At 61.1% G+C, this 17,546-nt stretch overlaps 12 protein-coding genes and 1 pseudogene across 12 annotated transcripts, besides 1 other annotated feature; 4 read left to right on the plus strand and 9 right to left on the minus strand.

Annotated features, from left to right (window-relative positions):
- Window positions 1–24: 24 nt before the first annotated feature.
- On the minus strand, window positions 25–822 carry OSTLU_38638 (predicted protein; the record flags this gene model as incomplete). The annotated part of the gene is made up of 1 exon (XM_001417923.1): window positions 25–822. The coding sequence occupies one exon, from the start codon at window positions 820–822 to the stop codon at window positions 25–27; it is 798 nt and encodes a 265-aa protein (XP_001417960.1).
- A 1,009-nt stretch (window positions 823–1,831) lies between these two features.
- OSTLU_31621 (predicted protein) lies at window positions 1,832–2,215 on the plus strand (the record flags this gene model as incomplete). The annotated part of the gene is made up of 1 exon (XM_001417679.1): window positions 1,832–2,215. The coding sequence occupies one exon, from the start codon at window positions 1,832–1,834 to the stop codon at window positions 2,213–2,215; it is 384 nt and encodes a 127-aa protein (XP_001417716.1).
- A 222-nt stretch (window positions 2,216–2,437) lies between these two features.
- Window positions 2,438–2,968, plus strand: OSTLU_38710 (annotated as a pseudogene; the record flags this gene model as incomplete).
- Window positions 2,438–2,968: a sequence feature.
- A 212-nt stretch (window positions 2,969–3,180) lies between these two features.
- On the minus strand, window positions 3,181–4,299 carry OSTLU_4703 (predicted protein; the record flags this gene model as incomplete). The annotated part of the gene is made up of 1 exon (XM_001417924.1): window positions 3,181–4,299. A coding segment is annotated over one exon (1,119 nt), but the record flags the coding sequence as incomplete, so codon positions are not given.
- Window positions 4,300–4,481: 182 nt separating this feature from the next.
- Window positions 4,482–5,641, minus strand: OSTLU_31624 (predicted protein; the record flags this gene model as incomplete). Its single annotated transcript, XM_001417925.1, has 1 exon — window positions 4,482–5,641. The coding sequence occupies exon 1, from the start codon at window positions 5,625–5,627 to the stop codon at window positions 4,482–4,484; it is 1,146 nt and encodes a 381-aa protein (XP_001417962.1). The 5' UTR covers window positions 5,628–5,641.
- Window positions 5,642–6,213: 572 nt separating this feature from the next.
- On the minus strand, window positions 6,214–6,624 carry OSTLU_8298 (predicted protein; the record flags this gene model as incomplete). Its single annotated transcript, XM_001417926.1, has 1 exon — window positions 6,214–6,624. A coding segment is annotated over one exon (411 nt), but the record flags the coding sequence as incomplete, so codon positions are not given.
- A 656-nt stretch (window positions 6,625–7,280) lies between these two features.
- Window positions 7,281–7,799, minus strand: OSTLU_92731 (predicted protein; the record flags this gene model as incomplete). Its single annotated transcript, XM_001417927.1, has 1 exon — window positions 7,281–7,799. The coding sequence occupies one exon, from the start codon at window positions 7,797–7,799 to the stop codon at window positions 7,281–7,283; it is 519 nt and encodes a 172-aa protein (XP_001417964.1).
- A 63-nt stretch (window positions 7,800–7,862) lies between these two features.
- CHR3509 (predicted protein) lies at window positions 7,863–9,692 on the minus strand (the record flags this gene model as incomplete). The annotated part of the gene is made up of 1 exon (XM_001417928.1): window positions 7,863–9,692. One exon carries the CDS (start codon window positions 9,690–9,692, stop codon window positions 7,863–7,865), a length of 1,830 nt encoding a protein of 609 aa, XP_001417965.1.
- Window positions 9,693–10,718: 1,026 nt separating this feature from the next.
- Window positions 10,719–11,885, minus strand: OSTLU_31627 (predicted protein; the record flags this gene model as incomplete). The annotated part of the gene is made up of 1 exon (XM_001417929.1): window positions 10,719–11,885. The coding sequence occupies one exon, from the start codon at window positions 11,883–11,885 to the stop codon at window positions 10,764–10,766; it is 1,122 nt and encodes a 373-aa protein (XP_001417966.1). The 3' UTR covers window positions 10,719–10,763.
- A 724-nt stretch (window positions 11,886–12,609) lies between these two features.
- Window positions 12,610–14,580, plus strand: OSTLU_15365 (predicted protein; the record flags this gene model as incomplete). Its single annotated transcript, XM_001417680.1, has 1 exon — window positions 12,610–14,580. One exon carries the CDS (start codon window positions 12,610–12,612, stop codon window positions 14,578–14,580), a length of 1,971 nt encoding a protein of 656 aa, XP_001417717.1.
- Window positions 14,581–14,667: 87 nt separating this feature from the next.
- OSTLU_94272 (MFS family transporter: phosphate) lies at window positions 14,668–15,921 on the plus strand (the record flags this gene model as incomplete). Its single annotated transcript, XM_001417681.1, has 2 exons — window positions 14,668–15,222; window positions 15,259–15,921. 2 exons carry the CDS (start codon window positions 14,668–14,670, stop codon window positions 15,919–15,921), a joined length of 1,218 nt encoding a protein of 405 aa, XP_001417718.1.
- An 87-nt stretch (window positions 15,922–16,008) lies between these two features.
- OSTLU_9903 (predicted protein) lies at window positions 16,009–16,221 on the minus strand (the record flags this gene model as incomplete). Its single annotated transcript, XM_001417930.1, has 1 exon — window positions 16,009–16,221. A coding segment is annotated over one exon (213 nt), but the record flags the coding sequence as incomplete, so codon positions are not given.
- Window positions 16,222–16,424: 203 nt separating this feature from the next.
- Window positions 16,425–17,545, minus strand: OSTLU_49715 (DMT family transporter: glucose-6-phosphate/phosphate; the record flags this gene model as incomplete). Its single annotated transcript, XM_001417931.1, has 1 exon — window positions 16,425–17,545. The coding sequence occupies one exon, from the start codon at window positions 17,543–17,545 to the stop codon at window positions 16,562–16,564; it is 984 nt and encodes a 327-aa protein (XP_001417968.1). The 3' UTR covers window positions 16,425–16,561.
- Window position 17,546: the final 1 nt, after the last annotated feature.

Here is a 17,546-nt window from a genome sequence, read left to right on the forward strand (position 1 = left end):
AGCGCGTCGGCTCCTCTTTTTGTTCTATTTTTTCGCGTCGCGTTTCGCGCGAAACGCCTCGCGAAGCAGACTAATTTTTTCGTCCGTCACAGGATTACTCTCCACGGCGGACTCGTTTTGAAGGAACAACACGCTCGTGTCGCTCGTCGCTAATCGATATCGAGATTTCTTCCGATGCTGCGCTCCTTCGTAATAACCATGCTCGCGAACCGATATCACTTCGGCGCGAGAGCAAAACTTTGAGCGTCTCATCTTTTCCCAACACGGGCGATTGGGCCAATGCGGGGTGACGACGACAAAAGTCAGCGCGGAAGACGCTGCGTCCAAGCACTCGAACAAATGTTCAGCCATGCGCGCGACGACGTCTTCGTCGAACGGAGGATTGGCTTCGAACGCGCCTCCTGAGGGCTTGCATGCGCGAAAGTCCCCCAGCGACCCGAAGGGCTTGTCCACGTCACCGTATTTGCTGTAATACATGGGCCAGCGACAGTTCAACGGCGAGGCGAAGAGCTCGCACTCGACTTTAAAGCAGTCACGCAGCACGTCGAAAACTTGCCCGTGTAACGAAGCTTGAGAACCACCGGAAAAACGAAACTGCCCGCCAGCCGCCGCGTCGTACCGACACACCATCGCGAACGCGTCGAACAGGAAATCATTTTCGACAAACTCTTTGGACGACGCATTCGCGTAAAGCGTTTTCAATTTCTCAAAGTGATCACCGTTCAACCGCACCTCGGTCTTTCCTACGCGCAGCGAAACGACGCCGTCGGCGCGTTCCTCCTTCGACACCGACGTCGCCGGTCCGCGAAACTCATTTCTCATCACGCGCGCGCACTCCGTGGCTTTCATCATCATAACGCGCACGACCGCGTCGACTGCCTCATCGCTCGCGTCTTTCTTCTTCGCCCGTAACTTCTTCGCCAACGCGTCGCCGCCGCCGTCTCCCGCCGGCACCAGCGGTTCGTCCTCCGACGCCGACGCCAACCACTCCTCGAACGCCGAGCACCACCGCTTGCCCAAATGCGGTCCCGCGACCCTCTCAAAGTCCATGCACAGGTGCGAGATCGCCCGCAATCGACACGCCTCGATCGCCGCGCGCGTCGCGCGTTCGTCGCTCGAGCTCGTCGCCTTCGCCGCGCGCTCGCGTCGCGCCCTCGCGCGCGCTTCGTCGACGTGCGCCGCGTCGAGCAACCCCTCGCGATAGTCGACGACGACGCCGTCGTCGCGCGCCGTCGTCGCGGTCCTCGCGCGCTTCCGCGCGTCGTCGTCGTCGCGTCGTCCCTCGTCGCGCGCGCGTCGTCCGACCGGCGCCTTCGCGTCGTCGCCGCCGCGCGCGCGCGCGCGCATCGCCGCCCAGTTCGACATCGCGCGCGCGGACGCCTCGCGCGCGCGTCGTCGACGCGCGTCGCGCGCGCGCGTCGCGCGCGGCGCCGCGATGTCCCGGCGACGTTCCGCGTCGGGCGCGCGCCGCCGCACACGACGACGACGCATGGCGCGCGCGGCGACGACGCCGACGCGCGCGACGACGCCGACGCCGACGCGCGGCGTCGCGCGACCGCGACGCGGCGACGCGCGCGCGCGACCGCGACGCGCGACGCGCGCGAGCGCGAAAAAGCGAAAAGGTTTCGCCGAACTCTTGGGCGGCGCGGCGAGCGACGACGGAGACGCGCGAGCGGAGCGCGCGGGCGCGACGACGAGCGCGAAGGGAAAAGCGGCGCGGAGCGCGGAGGCGCGATGCCCGTGCGGGGGAGGGCGCGATGGGCTGACGTACGCGAGCTGTTGCAAGAGGTTTCACGACGGCGACGCGTACCCGGAGGATCCGGTGACGCTGATGCGCACGCGGTTTAGCGCGTACGCCAAGGGAAAAGGACTTTATGTGGTGAAAACAACGCATCCGGATAACCCGCTGCTGATGGAGGGGGCGAAGACGAAGACGGGGAAGGTGGTGAGCACGCTGGCGCGAGACGTCGAGGCGACGTGTAAAAAGGTTCGGTTTTACGACTTGGACATCGTGCGCGACGTCAAGGGCAAGGGTAAGGGCGACGCGCGCGAGCATTTGGTTGGGTTTCGTTACAAGTGTCGGGTCGTCGGGCAACAGGGGTTCAACGAGCTTCCCGAGGAGAAACACGCGGAGCTCTCGACGTTTCGCACGACGAGGGACGACGACGGGAACGAGGTGTGGAAATTCGTCGACGGAATCCAAGGATCGACTTAGTACTTTTCTCGATTGTATTTGAATATTTGATTTTTGTTCCACCGCGTGTTCGCGTCCGACGTTTGAGGGCTCTCGGTTGGGCGTCGTCTCGTCCCGGCGGCGTCGCGGATAACCTTCACAGTCACGCTCGCGTCGATGCCCGCGCTGACTTCGACCGCGCGCGCGGCCACGCACGCGTTCGCCACGCATCGCGGCGTCAACTCCCGTCGCAATCCGCGCTCGATGCAAGCCGTTCGCGCCTTCTTCGGCGGCGCCGCCACGTCATCAAAGTCCGCGCACGAGTTCACCGTGAAAGACATCGACGGCAAGGACGTCTCGATGTCCAAGTACGCCGGAAAGGTGTGCCTCGTCGTGAACGTCGCCTCCGAGTGAGGCTTGACGGACCAAAACTACAAGGAGCTCGTCGCGCTGGACGCGAAGTACGCCAACCTTGAAGTTTTGGCTTTCCCGTCGAACGAGTTCGGCGGACAAGAACCGGGAAGCGCGGCGCAGATCAAGGCGTTCGCTCGGGAAAAGTACGGGGCAAAGTTCCCGCTGTTCGAAAAGACCACGGTAAACGGTGCGAGTGCGAGCCCGTTGTACAAGCATTTGAAGGAATCCGCGCCCGAGTCTGGTTTGCTCGCGATGGCTGGTTCAGAAATCAAGTGGAACTTTGCCAAGTTTTTGCTCGATAAGGACGGCAAGACGATCGCGCGTTACGCGCCGACGTCTAGCCCTTTTAGTATCGAGGGGGACATCATCAAGGCGCTTTAATACGTCATACTGTCACGACAAAGACAGTCGCAACAGCGCAAGATTTGCCGCGGAGAGGTGACGCTTCATCCAATAAATCGACGTCTGTCGAGGGGATGGGCCGAGTTAACATCCGCGTCGTTTCGCTCGCGCTAACATTCTTTTACATTCTCTGAACACAGTAATACAATCTACGCTATGCGGCTGCGCAATGCTCTAAACTATTCTAAAAAATCGGCGACGTATTCTGCCACCGCGAGGCTCGACGTCAAGCCGGGTGACTCAAAGCCAAACAGATGCACCAAACCAACCGCACCGTGCTGACTTTCAGTTTGAAATACAAAGTCAGTCGTCGCGCCGGGCTCATCAGTGTCACCTGCTTCGTTGATGAGCTTAGGTCGGATACCCGTGAACGCCGGTCGAAGCGCGCCGTCTTGCAAACCAGGCCAGTACTCGCGAATCGCCTCGTAAAACGAACGCACGCGCGCTGGGTTCATCGTGTAATCGATGTCGTCTATCCATTCAATGTCAGGACCAAACTTGCACTTGTCGTAAACATCGCGAGTGAAGTGCACACCCAGACCTCCTTCTCTCGGCAAAGGATACACGAGCCGCTGAAAAGGCGCCGAGTAGCCTTTTTTCAGCTCACAATACATCCCTCGCGCGAAATACAAAGGCGGTGGCGGCGTCACGGAGATGTCGTAAACATCTAACAACCGATCGCACAACCGGTGTGCGTATAGCCCGGCGGCGTTCACTAAGCGCGGCGTAGAAATTACGCGACGCGACTTTGTCTTCACCTGAAACGTTTTGCTCAGCCCGCGCGTGATCTCAACCACTTCATCCCCGAGCGCCACCGTTGTTCGCCCATCTCGCACGCAATCGCGACGAAACGACTCCATGAGCTCTTGAACGTCGACGATACTCGTCGAAGGCGACAAAACCCCAGCGTAACCTCGCACATTTTTCTCGTACGCCGTGAGTTGCTCCGACGTGAGCAACGCCAAGTCGTCGACGTCGTTCATCTGCGCTCTCGTAATCATCGCCTCGAGCGCGTCCATCTGACTCTCATCCCGCGCGACGATGAGTTTACCTATGTTTTCCCACTTTACATCTTTCTTCTCACAGTATTTCACAATCTTTCGCCGCCCTTCGACGCAAAACTTTGCCTTCGCGCTTCCCGGGACGTAATGCATCCCCGCGTGTAACACCTCCGAGTTCTTTGAGCTCGTCTCCGCGCCGATGCTCTCCGCTTTATCGATGACGCACACGCGCATACCACGCAAAGACAAGGCGCGCGCGCACGCCAGTCCGATGACACCGGCTCCGACGACGACGGCGTCGTAGCGTTCATCAGCGTCAAAGCCGCGAAGGGCGCCCGGACGGAACGTCGTCGCGCGCGCTGTGCGGGCGCGCCCGTGCGGTAGCGCGCGCGCGCGTGACGTCAATACATCACGAGACACGCGTTGCGCATCGTGGACCCGCATGTAGGGCGTCAACGTCTGCCGCTGCGCGCGCGAACGCTCGTCGACTCCTACGCCCGAGGGTCCTCGTCAACCTTTGCGAAGTTCGTGGCGACCTTTTGTCGCAAGAAGTCGGCGTATCGCACCTCGCGCGGAGATGAGTAACCCGATTCCAAAGCACTTTGATCCGTGAGATGCCTGTTCGATATCACAGCGTCGTAGTTGGGTTCATAAAAGAACGCAATCGAAATACGAGGACGCGCGCAGTTTTCGTCGCTCGGCTTTCGGACGACGCGATGCCGGGTGGCTTTGAGACTGTCGTCCGTGAAGAGCTGAAGCATCTCGCCAACGTTACAGACCATGTGTTCTGGATGGTGAGGAACATCGATAATCTTGCCTGATACTTCGATTTGTAAGCCTGGATGCGTGGCGTGAATGAAAGTCAGCAAACCGTAGTCGGTGTGCCAACCGCACGAAGTTTTCTCGCCATCGGAATCGCAACCGGGCGAGTTTATGAGCCGTAAGATCCAAAACGGACATCCCGCGATGTCATCCTCGAGTATGTCCTCTGTGAAGTCGTCCGCTATGCGATAGTGGAGGTATTCTTTCCGAATCGCGCCCAATAGCGCGCGCAAAATATATTTACCAATGCGCGTCATCCCTTTCGCGTATCTGTCGACGCGCTCGTTCAAATCGTTCGGACCAATGTACGGATGCGGCGCGCGCAAACCACCATCACTAACGGCACACGGTCGATAAAAATCAATGGCTTCGTGCTGATCTCGTCTCCCATTCGTCACATTCTCCCCTATTCGTTGATATCCTCTTCCGTTCGTCATCGCGTACGCGTCCTTGTCAGCCTGTTTCTGTGAAAACCACGCGTCGACGTGTGCAAAGGTCAAATCTTTCCCCTCGATCAGACACCCTTCTGACCGGTCATGCCGCGCGTACTCCCAGAGAAAGTCGTCGGGCAAATCATCACGGGTGTTCAGCGTTAACAGGTCAACGACGTCGGCCCACGGGATTGATTCCTTTTGAATGGTGCATACGATGGAAAAGAAGCCGAACCGTTCGCACGCGGCGAGAAGCGCTCGACCGACCTCGCGTCGTCGGGCAAGAATGAAGCGAACGTCCTCGTTCGGATCGCCGGCGCTGAGTAAAGGGCCGACATCGATGACGGGGTACTCGGACGCTGCGTCTTCGCGCGCGGCGGGCATGCCGTCGAAAGCCGCCGCCGCGCGAGGCGCGTACTGACGCACGAAGGCTCGGTCAAAGCGTCTATACGTATCACAAGGGCATATTCGAGAGCAACTATCAGTTTGGTCGTTCGGAGTAATCGAGAGTGGTCCAATCGTCGAGATCGAGGAGCGCCAAGACGTCTAAAATTTGCTCGTCCTCGACGTCTACAATTTCCTCGTCCTCGACGTCCTCGACGTCATCTGTGGCGGGTGGTTCTTCGGGTGAGTCAATCAACGTCGACGTCGACGGCTCGCCAGTCGTCTTTTTCTTGTTCTTCTTTTTCTTCTTAGAGGGTGCGGGGGATATGACTCGTGGTACGTCATCCTTTGCCAGCGCTTCGGCGTCCATGCGTCTGACTGCTTCGTCGGTGAGCTCGGCCATGGCGAGCGCGCTTTCCATGACGGCGTTCAAGCGTTCTCGGGGCCAAGCTCTAGGTTCTGTCTTCAGGTACACCACAATTGCTTCGAAGTCGTCGAGTTTGAGTAAATCCACCGCGGCTTCGTTCAGAAAGGATATACAGATGCGCATGATGAGCGACGGAGAACGTTGCGCTAAGAGACAGTCCATGACGCGTCCACTGAATCGAACGGGAAAGTCAGAAGCAAAGGCAGACATGAACCACCCCGACGCGTATAACACAGGTGCAACGTCATGCTTTTCTAAGTGTTGCGCCAGTGTAGCGTTCTTCACGCGAAGTACGACGGCGAGTTGGCGTAGACGCGTCTTCAAGCCTTCCATCGAGCGTAGGTACATCGAGCGGAAATCGCTGCTCTCCATGAGCGTGACGAACGCCGCGAACGCACGATTTTCGGATAGGTATATCAGAAGCACGCCCGCGACGAAAGCCATGCCTTGGCAGTAACCAACTTTTGTGTCGTGTATCGCGTACGCCTTCAGTATGTTGGCCAACGCCCGTCGCCCGTCGGCGCCCTTCGTCGTCGCCGCGGCGAAAAATTCATGATTCGGAAACGTCCTCGACAGATCCCGCTCGATAGCCGCACCGACGTTCTCGTCCCAGCCTTTCGATGCTTTAACGCACGCACCATCCCCAGCGCTCGTCTCCGCCACGCGCGCGCGTTCGCTCTTCGCCTCGAAGGCCTCTCGCAACACTTCGTAGTACCCGCCGTCCGCCGTCAGCACCGCCGCCATGTCGTCCAAGATATCGCCCTCCGCGCCGTCGCTCGAGCTCGCCAATCCGTGCCCACCCTCGCGCTCGGCGCGATCGAGCAGGGACTCCCACAACTGCGTCCGCATGAACCCGGGCGAGTCGGCGTAACAGTTCGCGCCCACTTGCAAATCACAAAGTTCATCCGTCTCCAACTCCCGATTCTTTCGACTCAGCGTCGCCGCGTGCTGCAGCGCGCGACCGAGCCGTTCGCCAAACTCTCCGCCAACCTTTCCGAGCGCGCTCGTCGTCGATTTCGCCGCGCGCGCGCGTATCGTGGCGTCGTTTATCAGTGAATTAAGCCCAGCCGACGCGCGTTCGAAAAAGTTCGGCATGGCGCCGTCGCGTCGCGTCGCGCGTCGTCGACGCGCGCGATTCGCGCCGCGATATCGTCGACGAAATTAATCCCGCGTCGCGCGAGCGCGCGCCGCGAGATGACGATTGCAAACGCGTTTGCTACGAGTCTCTAACCGCCGGCGAGCGGCCACACCTCCGCGACGCACGCGGGCTCGGAATCGTCCCTGAACTCCGTGCCGCATCCTCGACAGTGCGCGACGTACACCGCGTACCGCCCGGTCTCTCGATCGAGCGGGACGAACGCGCAGCTCTTCTGCCGTTGCTTGTCGCGCGCGACAAAGGCGCCCGAGCCGTCGTCCTCGTCGAGCGCGAACGCGGTGACGCACGACAGCGCGGGCACCGGCACGCCGCACCAGCACCAGATCGCGTCCGTGCATCCGTCGCCGCACGAGACGTTGTAGGCGCAGATCGGACAGGCGCGGCAGACCGCGCGGCAGGCGCCCCCGCACTCGTCGCCGGTGCCACCGCGGCAGCGATGGAAACCGCGAAAATCGCGCGCCGTCGTTCGACCGAGCGCGCGCGCGCGCGCGGTCGCCTCGGCGTACGTCGGGTCGCGCTCTTCCACGCCTTTGCGCATGTCGAGGGCGTCGGGCGCGCGCGTGCGCGTCGTCGACTTCGCGTCAGTCATGGAACAACATGCGAACCGTCGAGTGGCGTCTAAAGGCGAGCGCGACCGCGAGTGTTTTGGTATTCAATCACCGGACGCGACCAACTCTTCTATGATGGCTTGCATCGCGCGCGTCTCGTCCTTGGCGTCGGGCTTGGCTTGATCGCCCTCGGCGAGAATCGTGCTGCCGAGGTTCAGCTTTTGCTCGGCGATGGCGACGATTTTTTCATCGACGCTGCCTTCGGTGACGAGACGGTAGACGGTGACTGTCTTCGTTTGGCCGAGACGGTGGCAACGGTCTTCGGCTTGACGATCTATCTGTGGGTTGAAGTCGCAGTCGTGCAAGATGACGGTGTCGGCGCCGGTGAGGTTTAAGCCTTGGCCGCCGGCGCGCGTGGATAGGATGAAAGTGTCGAGGTATGAATCCTTGGCGTTGAATCTGTCGACCAACTCTTGTCTGTTATCCACCGCGGTGTCTCCGTCAAGTCGGGCGTATTTCCAACCCATGTGATGAAGGACCCACTCTAGGATGTCGAGCATGATTTTCCACTGAGAAAATATCAGCGGGCGAGAGCCTTTCGCCTTCAACTCGACGAGAAGTTCCTGCAAGCGTTGCACCTTAGCGCTCTGCAAACCGATCTCGGGGTCCAGCATCTTGTCCTTAAGCGCGCCGTCAAGCATGTAATCGCCGCAGAGCTGATGTAAACCGAAATCGCTCAAGCCGCTCACGTGCTCCTTGACGCGCTCGAGTCGAGCGTCGGGGCCGAAAACTCGTTTTTTGTGACAGATGTCGGCGATTTCAATCAAGTCCTCGTCGGTGTATTCGTTTCGCACGAGTAAAGGATGATTCGCAACCTTGCGTAAATGCACGAAAATTGCTTTCAACCTTGACTGGGCCAAACCGATGCCATTCGCACTTCGCGCCTTGCCTTCTAACGCCTCACGACGAATTCGATCGACGGCGAGCTTATATGCCTCAGCTTGTCTTCCGCTCATCGCGATGACATCCTTCACTTGCACCTTCGGCGCCAATTGCTTCGCGACAGTTTCTTTGAGGCGTCTGAGCACGAAAGGTTCCAGAATGCGTCGCACTTTCTTGACCCTACGTTCGGATTGGTCGTCTTCTTCGAGGCCCTCGCCAAGTTCGCCGTGTTTCAGTAAGCCTGGTAACACGAATTCAATCAACGCCTCGAGTTCGCGAAGGTTGTTTTGAAGAGGAGTTCCGGTGAGCAGGAGACGATAGTGCGCCTTGCGCGCCGTTCTTGTCAACCTTATTGTTCTCTGCGCGTCTCTGTTCTTTAGCAAGTGCGCCTCGTCTAGGATTAAGTGAGAAAACTCCATGCGTTGTAACCACGAACGATTATCTTGCGACTCGATAGAGTCACGTTCGAATAAAGAATAGCAAACAATGATGACGTCGTAGCAGCATTCGCCGGTTCGCTCTCGATGATATTCTTCCGTTTGTCGGACGTCTGCGCGACTTTCGCCGTGAAACACACCAACGCGCATATTTGGGGCCCACATGCCGAGTTCACGCTTCCAGTTTTCCAGAAGACTCGCCGGAGAGACTACGAGGACGGGATTTGGCTTGGAGACCACGCGCGGCCAACGCACGCCGTTCTCGGCAAGCGCGCCAGTGTCTGGGTGATATCGACTCGTCGCTATGAACGCAATCGCTTGGGCGGTCTTTCCAAGACCCATTTCGTCTGCCAAGATAGCGCCTGGAATCGCGTTTTGCTGTAAAAGCATGAGAAAGTTTACGCCGACCATTTGATACGGTTTAAGATTGACCGAAAACGTTCCGCTGTCCATACCTCCCGTCGCCTCGACGACGTTGTCAACTGAAAACACTGGCAATCGACCATTCTCAGCGTGCGCCGCTTCCTTCAGCGTATTTCGCAACCGCTTCGACATGTTCTTACACTCTTCGTACGCTCGGTCCTCATCCTCCGTCGCGTCTCCCCCGGCGTTTTTCCAATCCTCCTGATCCGGACGATAATCATCAAACTCATCATCCTCTCGCTGCATGACGTAGTCTTCGCGCTGTCTGTAACTTGGCGCGCCTCTCGCGTCCCTAGCTTCCTGCGCGAGCGCGTCCAGCCGCGCCTTAGTTTCGCTCCTTTGCCTCGCGCCTGCGTCCTCTTCTTCGCTCTCCTCGTCCGACGTGCTTCCGCTATCGCTATCTTCATCCTCCGATCGCACGACCGCTCTCGCCGCAACCGGCTTCTTCACGCTAAACTTCAACGTAGGCTTCGTTCCCGGGGGATAGCGCTTCGGGTCGACGTTCTTTAACACCACGCCCTTCACCGCCGGCGCCCGAAATCTGCTCGCCACGGGATTCGTAGAAAAATCCTCCGCGTAGTGCGCCCCCCCTCCGCCGAATCCCGCGCCCTCGTCCTCATCGCTCGCGCTTCCAAGCGACGACTCGCTCGCCGCGTCCGCATCGCTCTCTTCCGCCATCTCGCTCTCGCTCGCGTCTTCGCTCAAATCCTCGTCGTCGTCCGCCAGGAAGGAATCGTCGTCGCCGCCGCCCGCCTCCCGCGCTCTCTTCCTCGACTGCGTCTTCGCCTTCGTCTCCCCCTTCCGCATCCAGGGCGGCGACGACTGCGACGGCGCGTCTAACGATCCGACCGCGCGCGTCTCCGCGCCTTCGTCGCCGCCGACGCGCGCTAAAACACCGTTCGAGTGTCGAAACTCGTCGAAGACGGCGTCGTCATCTTGCGCCGGTCGCGCGCGGTTTTCGTCGTCGCTCGCGGGATCGGCGTCGCGCGCGCGCGAGGGATCGATCGGGGCGAGCGCGGCGGCGTCCATCGCGCGCGCGAGCGGTCGGACGCGCGCGCGCGGCGAGGTCTGACGCCGACGTGGGGTGGGCGCGGCCGGGGCTGGGCTGGTTTGAATCTCGGCGCGAAGACGAGGGCGACGACGACGCGGCGAAGAGGACGCGGCGATGCGGTGAATAAAATACAACGGCCCGAATGCGGGCGGTCAATCGTCGTCGGAGTCATCGGTGTCGGAGACGAAGTGAATCGCGGCGGGAGAGCGGTCGGCGAGCGCGGCGGTGGGCTGCGCGGAGCAGCCGCGGCCGTCGACGCCGACGAGGGCGCGGGTGCCGTCGTAGGTGCGTTCGAGCGACTTTCCGAGCTCGTAGACGAGCTCAGACGTGCGACTGGCGGTGAACGAGATGTAGTCGAACACGCCGAACGGCTTCGGGGACTTGCGATGGGGATTGGCTTCGCCGAGCGCGGCGTGATGGACCTCGAGAACGTCGAGCGTGCGCTCGCGGAGCGACGACGCGACGCGAATGAGACCGCCGGCGTAGGACGCCAAGGCGGCCAAAGCCACGTTGTCGTTCCTCGCGAGTTTCATCTGTTGGAGTGAAGTGAACTCGGCGTTGGGGTATCTCGCATAGAGCACTCTGCGGTACGCGCTCGAGTTTCGAAGTCGTCGAGCGAGCGTCTTCGCGCGAGAACCGTGTCCCCAAGTCTTCAGAGTTTCCAACGAGTCGATCGTTTGTTGCTCCTTCAACTTCGCACTCCACACCGCTTCCGCTTTTTCTAGCGCGTCTAATTGCGCTACGACGTCGATGTCGCTCATCACCGCGTGTTCTTCCGTCAAATCGCTCCCCCAGAAGGACTCGCGATCCGCCAACGCCTCGGGATCGAACCCGTAACTCACGCTCAGTTCGTTGTACAAACGCACCCCTATCGTCTCTTTCGCGTTCGCCTGCAACGATTCTTGCCACGCCGCCGGCACCGGCATCGCTTCTATGCTCAATAACGATATCCTCGTCGCCCCTTCGATGACGCCTCGAATCCACTGCGACGCGCCGATGACCTTCTTATACTCCTCCTTGGACAACCCATTGGGAGATTTCAGCGTCGGTTTCGGCGCTTTAACCTCCAACACCACCCCGTTCCACTCCCTCGCCACTTCATACGCGCTCGCGTACGTGAACGCGCCGTCATCGTCCGAAAACGACGCCGCCGCGTTCGCCAACTGCTTATCCAACGCCCGCAGGCATTCCCAGTGCTCGCGCAGCGTCTCTCCGCTCCGTCCGCGCTCTCCGGACGACGGCGACGGCATGGACTCCCTCTCACTCCCGGGCATCGCCACCGACCCAACGCTCGGCGCCGCTTCGCACGCCCGCGCGTACGCGTCGTCCAACGTCTTCGCCGCGCTCGCGCGCGCCTCGCTCGCCGCCGCCCGCAGCAGCGGCACCCGTCCCCATCCTCGCGCGCACGCCTCCGCGACCGTCTCCGACGTCTCGCGCGCGTCGCGCGCGTCGCGCTCTCGCCGCGCGTCGCTCGTCGGCGTTCGAGGCGTCGCGCGTTCGCGTCGCGTCGTCGATCCGTCGTCGGCCGCGCCGGCGGCAATCGGCGTCGTCATCGCGCGCGCGTCTCGCGTCGCCGGCGCCGCGTCGCACGCGACCGCGCGCGCGCGATCCGGACCGTCGTCGCGCTCGCGCGCGCGTCGCGTCGCGTCGCGTCGCGCGCCGCGGACGCGCGCGCGCGCGAGCGAGCGACGCCAAGTAACGACGTAACGACCGCACATGACGACGCGCGAACCGACGACGTGGCGCGACGTCGACGCGCGCGACGTCGGCGCGCGCGCGCGCGCGCTCGCCGATCGTCGACGTCGACGCGATGCGACGCGCGGCGCGTCGTCGAGCGCGCCGGACGCGCGACGCGCGAGCGATTCGTCGCGCGTGGAGGACGCGCTGGGATTCGAAGGCGTCGACGCCGTCGCGCTCGTCGAGCGCGCGCGCGCGACGGCGGGCGAAGACGTCGACGCGTGGGATGAGAAACGCGCGCGCCGCGCGACGCTGGCGAGGATGACGACGACGGAGGAGGGGTTCGACGCGAGGGCGTATCTCGTCGCGGCGCACGGCGAGCGAACGCGCGAAGAGCTGGCGAGAGGGGCGACGAGGCTGGAGGCGGAGATCGACGCGGTGCGGGCGTCGACGCGAATGTCGGCGGCGGAGGAGTTGCCGACGGTGCTGGCGTGCTTGGACGCGATGGAGGACGCGAGAGGGGTGCTGCGAAGAGGGCGAGAGGAGGCGGGCGAATTCGGCGCGACGGCGGAGTTGGAGGCGCGACTGTCGCGAGCGTGGAAGAGCGCGAGGGAGAGCTTGAGGGAGGTCTTTGCGATCGAGGAGAGACGGGAGAAGATTGCGCGCGCGCTCGAGGCGATGGAGCGGCACGAGGACGTGTTCGGGATTCCGGGAGCGGTGCGAGAAGCGCTGTCGCGAGGAGAGTACGCGCGCGCGGCGGAGACGTATCGTCGCGCGCGCGCGGCTTTCAGCGGCAAACGCTCGCGCGTCTTAGATGCGGTCTTGGATGAAGTCGAAGAAAACGTGAAATCCGCGGAGGAGCGCATGTACGAACGCTTGTACGTGGGAGACCTCGACGACGCTCACGCGGAAAGAATCGTCACGGCGCTGCAGACGTTGAAACTTTGCAGGCCCGCGTTGACGTCGAGTCAGGGTGAAGTCACGGCTGCCGGTAATGCCGTGCATATTTATTTAGATAGATTAGTGGAGTACGCGTGCGAGGAACTGACGAACACGGCCTCGAGCGATGACTTTGACGTCGAGACGCTCAGTCGAGGATATCGCGCGCTTTTCGTTCGCGTCTGGCGCTTCGTGACTCTCATGGACACGTGTGCGTCGTCATACGCGCGTGATGCGTCGACTAAGATCCAATCGGTATACGTTGGTTTCATGAAATCCAGGTTTGACAACAGTCTCAACAAGCGGACAATTGAAACTGACGCCGAGCAAGCGAATCGTCGCTTTGACGTCTTAATTGACAAGTGCGCGAAAATGTCTTGCATCGGCTTTTCGTTATCGTATTCATACGATATTCTTGGCACGCGATTAAGCTTACAACCGGACTTGCTCGAGGCACTGCAGCAACAATACACGCGTTTTAGCGTCAGTTTGCGCGTGCACTTGGAACAAGCGCTCAAGTTGGCGGCGCAACCGCTCGCGCAAGACCAACGCCTCGAGACGACCACACAGTCGTTCTTCCGTGATGCACGCGTCGTATTTCAAATCACCGCGGAATACTGGCTCGATGAGCGGTTCACGCCTTGGATGATCAACGCCGGTTCACGAGACGTGGGAAGTTTGATTGACACCTTTTACGACGCTGCTCGCTCGCTCGTGGCGCTGGCACGCGAACTTCGGCGTGGTCCGTTGGCGTCGTTGGCCGCTCTGAAACAGATCGAAAATTGGTGCGCGGTATTTTTCGATGAGTTCAATTTTACTGGGACCGGAATAGGTAACGAGGCGAATCGCGTGGCGTTCAGAGACGACATCTCACGAACCACGCAAATGTTTCTGGACGAATTTGTCGGTGGCGAAATGAGCGCAATTATCGTCGCAGTGCGCCGTTGGTTCGCAGCACCGGTGGAGAAAACGTTAGAATCACGCCCGGAATGCGTCGATGTCTTGCATCGGGTGCGTTCAACGTACGAGTCTGCGACGTCCACGGTGCCCGAACTCGCCACGGCCATCTCGCAAGACATCGCGGCGCGACTCGTCGACGCGTTACGCTCCGAGTTCACCTCGAATCTCAGTCAGCTTAGACCGACGGCGAGTACACTTCGCGTAGAGTTCGAGCTTTTGAAGCTCGCGCTGGACGCGCGCTCGACGAAACAGGCGCGAGACGGCGCGTCTCGTCTCGTCGATTTGGCGGCGCGCGTCGCCCCCGACGACGACGCCATCGCGCGCGCGCGGGCAATCGCCAACGACGCTCAAAAACACAAACACCTCCTTGTCGCGCTCGGGAGATTAGCCTAGCTTTTAGTAGTAAGTAGCTCACAATCGCCGCGTCCCGCTCGACGTCCCGCTCCACCGTCGCCGCACAGCGCGGCCGCGCGAGGCGGCATGCCTGCCCCCCTCCCCGCCCCTCGCCTCGCCCTCGTCGTCCTCACTTTCGCCGCCGCGTTCGCGTGTTACATCGACCGCGTCGGCTTCCCGATCGTGTACACCGCCATCGCGCGCGACGCTTGGATTCCGAAGACGATTCAAGGCTCGGTGCACTCGGCATTTTACAATGGATACACCGCCACGCAAGTCCCAGGAGGCGCGCTGGCGACGCGAATCGGCGGACAAAAGGTCATCGTGTGGGCGTTCGCGCTGTGGGGACTGATGAGCGCGCTCACGCCGAGCGATGGAAGCCGAACGAGGGCGATTTGGTGGTGCCGCGTCGGCGTCGGCGGCGCGATGGGGACGGTGTTCCCGTCGATGCACTCGATGCTGGCGCAAGCGATCCCGACGCAGGAAAGAAATCGAGCGGTGAGTTTTATGACGAGTGGGATGTATTTTGGCAGCGCGTTCGCGATGGTGGCGGTGCCGGTGGCGATGCGATTGGGCGGCGCGGCGTTCGCGACGACGGCGACGGGGTGTTGCGCGTTCGCGTGGTTGCTCGCGTGGAACGCGGTGAACGAGAAGATGTCGATCTTGCGGCCGTTTGAGGACACGACGGTGTTACCCGGGGCGATGGGGGCTAGGAAACCGCGCGGTACGCCGTGGGGGGGGTTGTTGACGTCGCCCGCGGTGCTGGTAATCATGTTGAACAACTTTACGTTTCATTACGCATTCTTCATTTTGATGTCGTGGATGCCGACGTTTTACGAGCAAAAGTTAGGACTCGACGCCGGGTCGTATACGTGGCTGAAGATGATACCGTACTTGGTCATGGGGACGTGTTCGAACGTCGGCGGGATCGTGGCGGACAAGATGATGTCGTCCAAGGCGTATTCGCCGACGTACGTGCGTAAATTATTGAACACTATCGGATTCGTCCTCGCGGCGTTGGCGCTATGGTCGTTGCCGCTGTGTACGAGCGTCGGCTCCGCCGCGTTCGTGAGCTCTATCGCTTTAGGCGCGCTCGCCGTCGCGCGCGGCGGTTACGCGGTGAACCACATGGACGTCGCCCCTCGACTGGCCGGCGTGCTCATGGGTATGAGCAACGGTTGCGGCGCTATGGCGGGCATGATCGGTCCTTGGTTCACGGGTTTAGTTTTAGACACCGCTCGCGATCCTTGGGTCGCCGCGTTCAACATGCCCGGATATTTGTGCGTCGGCGGCGCTGCGGCGTACTTGAGATACGCCACGGCGGAGCAACTCTTCGATTAGCATCACGCTTTGTAGTCAAACAATGCACGCGCGTTAGGAACCAAACGCCGTCGAACGTTTCAGACGCGCCCGTCGCGCGTCTCAGTGAAAGGAATAGTGCTTCTTTATCGCCTTCGTGACGTTCCACGTGCAAGACATGCCCGCGGGAAAAGTCGCGAGCGTTCCCGGCGTCAAGCGCACGGGCGCCGATCCATCGTCCGGGGTCACGACGCACTCGCCCTCGATGACGTAGCAAGTCTCGCTCGAGCCGTACGTCCACGGGAACTCGCTCGCCTCGCACCCCCAGGTGGGCCAAGTCTTAGCCTTCGCGACGTCTTCGGCGCTCGGGGAGGCGTCGACGCGCGCTTCGGCGAGCGCGAACACGCGCGCGCATCGTCGATGATGCGCCCGATGGCGTCGAGGGGCGAAAACGGCGGTGCGCGCGGTCGAGGTGGTGACGCACGTCATCGCGAAGAAGAGGGACGAGCGCCGGCGAGTGCAGTTCGCGAAGTTTGTTACAACATTAAAGGTAAGGAGGGATTAAGGTACAGGAACGCTGCGTAAAAGAATGCGTTGCGCGCGCAAGAATTGTAGCTCGACGCGGAATCGTCGAAGCGCGATGCGTACGGCGTGCGAAGCAGCGCCTCGGCGCGGCTCGAGCTCACGCCGACTTCTGCTTCTTGACTCGGCCGTAAAGAATGACGCCGAAAATCGCCAGGGCGGTGCCTATGATGTTCGTCGTGCTCACTGGATTACGGAAAATGATCACAGACGCGGCGATCACGGCGACGCGCTTGAGGGAGTTGCCGACGCTGTGCGTCACGGGATTCACTCTCGAAAGCACCATGAAGCTCAGCTGCTGGTACAGTTGGAAGCAGAGCGCCGCCATGAAGAGATTTTTACCAGCCACCGCGAGCGGCATGCCGCCGGCGACGATACTAGCGACGTTCATCTTCGAGCTCTCAAACGCGAGCGCCAAGGGAAGCGCGAACACGGTCGACGCGATGGTGAGCACGCCCAGCAAGTTGACGTAATCGAGCTTCTTCATGTCGTCTCCAGTCATGACGAATTTGCTCAACACGTTGCGCGATTGAAACGTCAAGTTCGAGCCCATGGCGGATAAGAACCCAGCCATGTTGAACGACACCTCAGTCGCGCTGGCGATCATGACCCCGGCGATGATGGGCACCAAAGACGCGCACATCGCCAGCGACGGGATATTCCCGAGAAAAATGGCGCTCAAGCCGACGCTGAACACCGGCTCCAACGCCTTGACGGTGTGCGTGAAGCTCACCGCCACCTTCCCCAGCGACACATTCGTCAGCGCGTTCCCGAGCATGTGCACCATCCCCAGCGTCGCGATCGGTTTCAGCATCGACGTCTTCACGTCGGGCCTCGCCTTGGCCCCCAGCCCCCAAGACGCGGCGACCAGCGCGCTCCCTATCGCCAGCTCCAAGAAGGTCGCCGTCAGCGGCATCGGCACCGCCTTCAGCAGCGCTTTTTGGTACACGTTAAACGCGATAGAGAAGTAGTACCATCCCGCGAACAACGCCCCGAGCTCGACCGTCGGCCGCCACTTCGCCGCCGTCGTCTCGAGCGTCGCGCGCCAGCCCGCGCGCGCGTCGACGACCGCGGCGTCGTCCATC

Source organism: Ostreococcus lucimarinus, chromosome 5, assembly GCF_000092065.1.
Source record: "Ostreococcus lucimarinus CCE9901 chromosome 5, complete sequence".
NCBI classification, from domain to species: Eukaryota; Viridiplantae; Chlorophyta; class Mamiellophyceae; order Mamiellales; family Bathycoccaceae; genus Ostreococcus; species Ostreococcus sp. 'lucimarinus'.